Raw genomic sequence first — 9,558 nt, forward strand, 5'->3', positions numbered from 1 at the left:
AAAGATACGCATCCGATTTCTTTCCAACGCTTTACTTTCACTGAAGACATAACTACCGACTTTTTCGAACACACTTTCCAAGACGGGTATTTCGACATATTTAGTATGTATTTGTTGTCGGTCCAAAAGCAAGAAGACTTTGAGACGCGTCTCTGCTTGCTCCCTGAACACCAGAACACCACGCTGCTGAATTGAGCTCTTTCACTTTTCGCTCTTTTTCTTATGTTTATTTAAAATGCGATTTGTATTTGTTCGTTCAGGTGCAGGAGGACGCAAACGTCCTGAATGAGAGCTCGGTTCAGTGTTGCGCGAGTAACCAGCTGCTCAGTTCAACTTTCCCGCATCGCGGGGCTGAAGCCAACTTGATGTGTTGAATGCTTGGTTGGAGCACGTTATAAAACGTATTCTTAAAATACACATTTCTGTTTTAATAAATGCTCATATTAAAACATAGCATTACACATAAGTAGGTACAAAAATAATCAGTGATACATTTACGACCCCATAAAAATTTGGGTCGCAATGGCATTTCAAAAGGTTGCAGTGTAGTTCCCTGTGTAAACAACTTAACTGTTATGAAAATGTCCTCGAAACTGTGCTAATTTCTGCAAACTCATCTTTGTTCTCTTTTCTGTGTAACTGCTGCTTTGTTTAGCTGTTGCGCTTGCATTTGCCGCGGCTTTTTAAAATGGCTCGGCTGCTTCTGCATAGATCAACCTACCCTCAAAGATTCGCTCTGATTGGATCTCTTCTCCATTCGTCCCTCCCATATATTTTCGTCTCATTTTTATTCGTTGACTAAAGTGTCAGTTATATTTCGTCACGTTTTTCGTCATCATATCTGACTTTTTATTTAGTTTTTATTTAGTTTTCGTCCGTGAAAAAGGTTAGTTGACGAATATTTTTCGTCATAGTCTTCGTCAACGAAATTAACACTGCGTGTGAAGCGCATTATGCGTCTCCTCAGCTCTCCTCGAAACATCTCCAGGCAGTAGATCTCTCGCTCGCTCGCGCGTGCATGTGCTCGTCCCTCCGACTCCTCCAGCAGACGCGACCATGGCTGAAGAGGACCGCGCGATCAGACGAGTTTCAGACTCAAACACGGACAGCGCGAACTTCAGCGTGCTGAGCTGGGAGCAGGTCCAGCGGCTGGACCTCATCCTGACCGAGAGCATCCCGATCCACGGCCGAGGAAACTTCCCGACGCTGCAGATGAAGCCCCGGCGGATCGTGACGGCGGTGCGGAGCCGCATGCGGGAGCAGCGCATCCATGTGCGGGACGTGCGTCTCAACGGATCCGCCGCCAGTCACGTCCTGCACGGGGACAGCGGGCTCGGCTATAAGGACCTGGACCTCATATTCCGCGTGGACCTGAAGGGAGAGACGGAGTTCCAGATCGTCAAGAACATCGTGCTGGACTGTCTGCTGGACTTCTTACCTGATGGGGTCAATAAAGAGAAAATCACCCCACTGACCCTGAAGGTGAGTGCTGAGATTCACGAGGGTAGTGGACTTTACAGGTTCAAACTGTTTTCTTTGCGGATTTAATCACATTTACAGTGAGATATTGAGTCTCATAAGAGTGCCAAATGTTTATTTTTACAATGTTTTCTATATAGAATTAAGTTATGCTCTTCTTGTACAGTAATGAATAAAAAATCAGTGCAACACTAAACATAACATGCCTTATAAATAATGGAATAGTCTTATTCATGTTATATTTATGCAAAGTTTTTTTTTTTTTGCCATCTTAATAATCAAAATTATTTTCATATTTTATTCTGTTTCTAATTGTAAGGTTTAATATTTTACATTTGTACACACATTAATGGTTTGTATTTCTGCAAGCAGAATAGTAAACAGCGACTTTACATCAGTTTCGAGAGGCCAACATTTATTATTTATCAGAAGACCTATGAATAACCAGTTTAAACTGAATATTTAACAGTAATTCATAAGAAAGTGGTGTTTATTAAAATACTTAGTAAATATGAAGTACAGCATGTCACACTGGAGGACACAGCTGCCACTGCTTGACTTAACATGCCATGTGTTTATTTGTGATTTCTCAATCAGTGTGTTATTGAAGATCTTTCCTTTAGCCTCCAGTGACATTCAGTAGAAATGCAGTTAGAGTAGTTAACTGATAGGCTGGTGAAATGTTGGTTTTCTGTCAGTTAAGAGGATTGCTCTAAAGCAGATTAAAGCCGATCGAGCGTTCTCAGCCTCTTAGATCTCCTGCGACAGGTAATGATGGAGAACTGATATGGCAAACAGATATGCATTTGAAAGCATTTTTATTTTAATGAAATGCTGAAACAGTCCCTTGTGTTATTTTGCAGGAAGCATATGTGCAGAAGATGGTGAAAGTGTGCAATGATGCGGACCGCTGGAGTCTCATCTCTCTCTCCAACAACCGGGGCAAAAACGTGGAGCTCAAGTTCGTGGACTCCTTGCGCCGGCAGTTCGAGTTTAGCGTCGATTCTTTCCAGATTAAGCTGGACTCTCTGCTGCTTTTCTACGAGTGCTCTGAGAACCCCATGGCCGAAACGTTTCACCCCACCATCATCGGCGAGAGCGTGTACGGAGACTTCGCCACGGCGCTGGACCATTTGCGCAACAAGGTGATCTGCACGAGGAACCCAGAGGAGATCCGAGGAGGCGGCCTCCTGAAATACTGCCATCTTCTGGTCAGGGGTTTCCGAGCCGCCTCCGAGTCGGAGATGAAGTCTCTCCAGCGCTACATGTGCTCCCGCTTCTTCATCGACTTCTCGGACATCAGCGAACAGCAGCGCAAGCTGGAGTCTTATCTCCAGAACCACTTTGTGGGCTTGGAGGACCGCAAGTACGATTATCTGACGACGCTGCACGGGGTGGTGAACGAGAGCACGGTGTGTCTGATGGGACACGAGCGGAGGCAGGCCCTTGGGCTGATCGCCATGCTAGCGGTGCGCGTGTTGGCCGAGCAGAACGTCATACCCAACGTGGCCAACGTCACTTGCTATTACCAGCCTGCTCCTTATGTAGCAGATGGTAACTTTAGCAATTATTACATTGCCCAAGTCCAGCCAGTCTTTACCTGCCATCAGCAAACCTACTCCACATGGCTACCGTGCAACTGAACGCCAATAAGATGAGCTGAATCATTGCATTGTTGAATTTGTTTCACAATTGACCCTGAGTGTGACTGTCCACTTCCCCAATGTGCAACTCTGCTTGAGTGAAATGAATGGGGTTTGTCTGTTTTCTCAAATGAGTTTGGAAGGCAACTTCTGCACTGCCTGGCCTAATTCTCGACTGATCGTGAGGTTTTACACTTACTTATCATTCTCAAGTGTGTTTCTGACTGGTTGACATGTTGAATCCCAGTCATTAGATGCATGAGAAGGGAAGTGCAAGGTTTAGGAAAGCTGCAGTTGCACCCTTTAGTCCAAATGGAAACCAGTGTATCGCTAAGAACCTTTTACGAAGACTCCCTGAGTGAGGGGAAAAGTCAAAATCTACAACCCTTACAGTTTGTACGAACCAAAGATATTTAGATAGATTTTTTTATATATATATATCCAGACTATCAGCTGATGTGATAGTGCTGTCTATATTTGTACGTGAATGCATTCGAAGTGCCTAACGTCAATGCAGTACACTGAGGTGAGCAAAGCAACCTCAAAATCACGAAACACGACAAAGGGAATTTAAAGCTTGTGAATGTACATGATGTGTGCTGATTTACAACCAATGTAAGTGTCACGTCTGCTTGCAGTTCAGTCTCTGTCTATTAATTGAACACTTAATTTATTGTTTCTGAGCAGAATCCACAGCTTTGAGAAGCCATCTTTTAGTTAGGTTGACTTTTGCACAGGCTTTCCAGCAGACCACATGATCCAGGTGAGAGTTGAGGGCACATGCGTGTCAGCATACGGCCCACAAACTAAGAAAAGACCTGTTTTGCGGACAAGAACAAAGACTTTCTAGAGGAAAGGTATTTGCAGAAACCTCTGATGGTGGGACGCTGTTTGCTGTAACATCCAAGCAGGGAATTCATCAGCTCCTGCCGAAGTAAAAGCCGCTGTGTTCCTGCGCTCCGCCGGCTGAACCTGACCCCGCGTTCACCCAAGTGTCAACAGAGTGTTAACCTGTTCTTGATTAATAGCCCTGCGGAAGGAAGCAGGAGGGCCCATGGCATATATGTTTAGCCTTGACAAAGAGACTTGAGAGGAGAGGGAAGAGGAAAGCGAGACGCAGACGAGAGCGAGGGAAAGAGGGAGGGCTGGAGAGATGGGTGCAGCTGGTGAAGGGGTTTATCTACTTCTACAAATGTCTTTTAATCAGTACAGCTTATTTCATTACTTGGGCAATTTGGCTGAACAGACACAAGGTTTTTATAGGACAGAGAAGCACAGATCAGTTTGCTTTACTGGAATGCAAACTTTGCAGATGAGTTTCCAGTATTGCTCATATCACAGCATGCAACTGAAGGTGCACTCAGCTGTAGACAGTCGGGGATTATGAAGATTAAATAAGCAGAAATAAGATTGCATTTGCAAAGCATGAATGAGATTTTAAGGGGGTCATATCATACTTTTTTTTACATCAACTCATAATGTTTTAGTTTCAAATTGAACTTTCAGCACCATTTTTAGTCTCTCTCTGATCTTTAGATGTAAAGGACCTCTAAAGAGTTTGGGTTTGCTGTCAGGTCCAATAAAAATTTAACAGCCGATTATTTTAATGACATACTTTTTGTGAGTTTGAGGACTTCATTGATGTGTAAATAATGTTTCTTCTGTGTGCTTTCAGAAAGTCATGGATGTTTAGTTTAAATGAATGTTATTTTTGGACTGGGAAGCAAGCCTGGATTTCTAAAAGTTTACGTTTGTTTATATAGTGCAGGAATTCCCAAACATATTTGTCAGCCAAACTCCTTTTACCTAAAATATTTACTTGAAGTAAATTTCTGAGATTTTAAGGTAATATTTTTAAATGATTACAATAATAATAATAAAACATTTGCATGTTCACGGTTCTCAGTTATGCGTTTCGTTAAATGCAGGTAAACAAACAAATCTTTTTTTGAAGTGCTTTATTTTTATTTGAACAAAAATAGATGAATGGCATACATTGCTATAGCTTGTGAATAATATTTAAATACAGCATTTCAGTCATGTGACCTCGATCAGGCATTGTTTTCCATAAATCAAGCTTGCATGACTGAATAGTTATATTAAAATATGATTAACAAGCTATAACACTGTGTGAGATTCATATTTGCTTAATTGTATTCCTAAATTTCCAAAATTTTATGACTTACTAGTTAATAATTTATTTTGATTCAGCAATTTAATGAGTTAGTTTTTTTTTTAGCTTCTCACAAACACAATTTTTGGAAATCCTGAGAAAATACATCAAAATGTGTTATCTAAAAAAATAAAGCAGAAGGTGACTCTTCATAATATGACCCCTTTAAAAACATCAGTGGATACAATTCTAATAAATTCATTACTGCTATAAAACATGGTTGTTGAAGTGATTGACATCAAGCAGAATTTGCAGTAACGTTAGTTTTTAACGATTCTGTACTGATCATGATGTTCTCACAGGTCTCCTTTCTTTCAGTATTTTATATGTCTGTGGTTCTCACTCACACTCTAGTTTGTCTTAACATTTTGACGGTATCCTGTGGATTTTTTGGCAGCGTGATGTGACTCGCTCTGTGAAGTCTGAGCTCCTATCTTGGTATTTTTCGAATGATGCCAAACACTTAATGTTCAAATATCTTGTAAAAACATATTTTTAGGACAAACACACATTATGCTTGCTTTTCTTATTGTATTAGTGAATTTAATTGTCATTCAGCATTCTCGTTCGTTGTTCAAGCTGCTACATGTCGTTATTTTTTTTTAGCTGCTGCTTTTGTGCATAAATTTGTGTTCAGTTGAACAAAGAATTGACATGTTGTCCTCAATAAAAAAAAGGGAAAATAAGAAAAAGAAAGAAATGTACTGAATGCAGAATGTCTTTATTTTCTGAACACCTCTCTGCCTTTGGACCCAGTTTCCAGCACATAACATTAGAGAGTTTGATCAAAGAGTCAAGAGAGGAGAAATGTGTGGGACTTGCATGGACCAAAAAAACAAAGCCACTTTTGTCCAATAAATTGTGCCAAAACTGCCTTTAAAAGGATACTGTATTATCTAATTGTTTTATTTTTGTATTTATTTTTTTATATGATATCTGCACCACTTTCTGCATCTTTTTTCTCCCCCAGTTAATCTTTTTATTATTATTATTATTATTATTATTATTATTATTATTATTATTATTATGGAAGTAAGGTACAGTATGTGACAAAGTTTACATGTGCCAAAAACAGAATCCCATTGCCAAACATATATATATATATATATATATATATATATATATATATATATGAAACATAGGCTAAGTAAAGAACGTGACAATATTTACTTGTGCCAAATATAGACTCCCTTGGACAAACAAACATAAATACTGATAGCCAACATTGCAAGTCCATTTCAGCATCCAATAAAAATGCCAAAAAAAGATGTCGTGGATAACTGGTGTACTATTTGGTTTAACTATATGGAACAACTAATAGTTAAATAATAATAAAATAAAATAAAAATAAGTGTAAAATATGTATTATTACATACACCAGTAGGGTTTCTCTTGATTTTATTATAAACTCCACCAATAGATTTATTCTAACGATGTTAAGAAGACGATGCATAATATATTACCAATGGATGCTGTTCAGCATTAAAACGTCTTCGGCAGAATCAAACATAGGGACTTAAGACCCGCAATGAAAAAACCCTGCAGTTTTCCGAGTTTTCTTATGGCTGGATGACACATTTTGAACACTTACCGGTCAATGAAAAGTGAAAAGTTTGGGATGAACTGCGTCAGAACGGTCACAGTGTGTGATTTCCACTGGTTTTACAGGAGGTCAGGCCTCGACAGCAACCACACTCAGTGAGCAATAAACATATATGAGTGTGTGTGAGATGACATTTGTGTAAAGCCACAGTCTGCTGGACATGGATATGACATCAGCAGTCACCTAGGGCAACCAGACCTTTAGACGGGTCAACCTTTAGAGTCTGCTAAAAATAGAGCCGCTCTTGCTGAGTATTTCTGCCTGATTGAGGAGCAGGGAACTATCATTTTGTCAAATGTAACGTCACAGCTCTTGTACAGGTTATGTACAGGTCAGTAGTCTCAGTGTTGACATGTGCTGATGGAAACACTAGCTCTGTTCATTGCCTACATAGGCAGCCACCTTCTAAGCATCCTTCTATCCAAGATTATTTTCAATTAGGTTTTTGCAAGGCATTCAAAATTCTTTATTATTCAAGAGTCTGTATTGTCTCTCACTTTGCAGAGTACAGTTAAATTACAGCAGCCTTAGGGTGCATTTACATATAATTTAGGGCAAGCTAAACAGACAATTTAAGGAATTAATTTAAATATATACAGTCTAAGTAAGATTACCTTAAACAATGCAAACAAAACAGGTACAGTCAAGACAATAGTGCAAAATGAGCCAGTTACTGCATAGTGCTGGGAAAAATCAGCCTGATCTCACGGCAATTCGTACATATTTTACAAGGTGGCTAATTTGTATGACCTCATTCATACAAATTCATATGATTTGTGCTAAATTGTATGTATTTTACGAGTTGCACAATTCATATGAATTTATACGAATGACCTACACTTAACCCCGCCCCTAAACCGACCCGTCACTGCGGCCTAGAAAAATCGTACAAATCCATACAAATTATCCACCTCGTAAAATACATACAAATTGGTCGTGAGATAGCGTTGGATAAAATACAAGAGCCATATGGAGTATTGAGTATTGTATTGCACAGTTGTGTCATATAACAGAAGAGTAGTAAACGTTGCGTTGTTTTGTATACCAATGGCACTAGTAGTGAACAGTCAAGTATTTCACAGATCTTTCACATGTACTGCATAAGGTATTGCACACTATGGGAGAGTAGTAAAGTGCAATGAAATGTAAGCACACGGAGTAATATAGAGTGTAAACGTATACAGAGAATGTAAACCTGTATCGCTTGAGGTATAAACGCCAGACCTGATTGGTGCATTCCTTCAGTTTGTGTCTGCCTGGAAGTGTTCAGCTCCCATTTGACGCTGGGGTAGAAACTGATCTTGATTCTACTGGCCCACAATGTGGTGGACTTGAATCGTTTACCAGGTGATATGAACTATTACTCGATTCTCGACCGTTAGGTTAGGTATAGAGAGTATGTGTACTGTCGTCAAAGACATTCCCTTCATCACCTAATGTGTTTTCCAACTGTGGACTGGAGAGCCGCCGGCTATTCCATGGGACATTTTCCCTTTCATTTCCATGAGGCATTTTTTCCAAATAGAGAGGTTTATTGAACTGGAGAAATGCTGAAGGAAAGTGACCCTGTTTCCCAGAGTAAAGCCCCCGTCCCAGTGTTGGTGGCGAGGAATTACCTCCACATCCATTAACTCACCGCACCGCTGCTGACACCAAAGAAAATTCACCATCAGCCTCGTCAAAACAAACTCACATCATAAACCGCACCTTTACAGTAATGTACACACACAGTAAATCACATATGTACGTTTATAGGCAGAAGAGAGCTTATATGCAGAAATCATTCTAAAGGCCCCGATATACTTCAAACTAGATCGAAAATTCAACTGATATGACATAATTTTGATCAAAATCAGGCCAAAACTGAGTTCGTTTCGGCAGTTCGAAACACCTGACAAAGCAAACTTTCAGGGGGAGTTTGTTTAGCTCCTAAACACCTTTGAGTTTCTATTGGCCCGTGACGTGCAATATTTTCCCCCAGTTCGTTTCTCATTCAACGGAGGTCAGGCAAGAGAGAACAATATCTCCGGCCTAGTCACTAGCAACATTAATACTCTGGAGTGTCGAATAGATGAGCTGGCACAAATATCCGCACCTGTACGATCACTCGCGGAGAGACTTTAAAGATTCAGAGAAAGCATTAGTTCCTAGAAAGAAATAGCAACGAAGCTTGGTGTCGATGACCGGGAGTTATGCAAAAAGCAATGCAGAGAAACACCTGAGACAAGTTTTCCAAAGCCATGAAAAGAAAGAAAGGAAAGAGTAAAGATATAAGGTAGCAAGTACCAAATACATGTGTTTCAAATACATTTTACACCATACTGCTGCTGCTGTTGTTCTTTCAATAAGCAAATTTACAATAAATGAATTGCCAAACGAACACACCATAATAAACCTTTTTTTTATATCAAAAGTAAATCATTACACCACATAAAATATAAAAAGGTGTAACAATGTATCCAGTTAAATATAATAAATGAATACTAATAAAATAAAGGAACAAACTGATTTTTTCCCCACATCATGCTAAAGTTTTAAGACTATATGAGCCATTCACACTTCTCATAAAGGACTGATTATGGAATGATTCTTTTGTATTGGAAAGGTGATACTTAACTATGAACTGCTGCTAATCTTTATTCTTTTGTCTATAATATTCT

At 39.7% G+C, this 9,558-nt stretch overlaps 1 protein-coding gene across 1 annotated transcript; it reads left to right on the top strand.

Annotated features, from left to right (window-relative positions):
* Positions 1 to 944: 944 nt before the first annotated feature.
* Positions 945 to 5,999, top strand: LOC128030013 (terminal nucleotidyltransferase 5A-like). The gene is made up of 2 exons (XM_052617473.1): positions 945 to 1,482; positions 2,343 to 5,999. Exons 1-2 carry the CDS (start codon positions 1,057 to 1,059, stop codon positions 3,120 to 3,122), a joined length of 1,206 nt encoding a protein of 401 aa, XP_052473433.1. The 5' UTR covers positions 945 to 1,056; the 3' UTR covers positions 3,123 to 5,999.
* Positions 6,000 to 9,558: the final 3,559 nt, after the last annotated feature.

This window comes from Carassius gibelio, chromosome A16, assembly GCF_023724105.1.
Source record: "Carassius gibelio isolate Cgi1373 ecotype wild population from Czech Republic chromosome A16, carGib1.2-hapl.c, whole genome shotgun sequence".
In the NCBI taxonomy this organism is placed as follows: Eukaryota; Metazoa; Chordata; class Actinopteri; order Cypriniformes; family Cyprinidae; genus Carassius; species Carassius gibelio.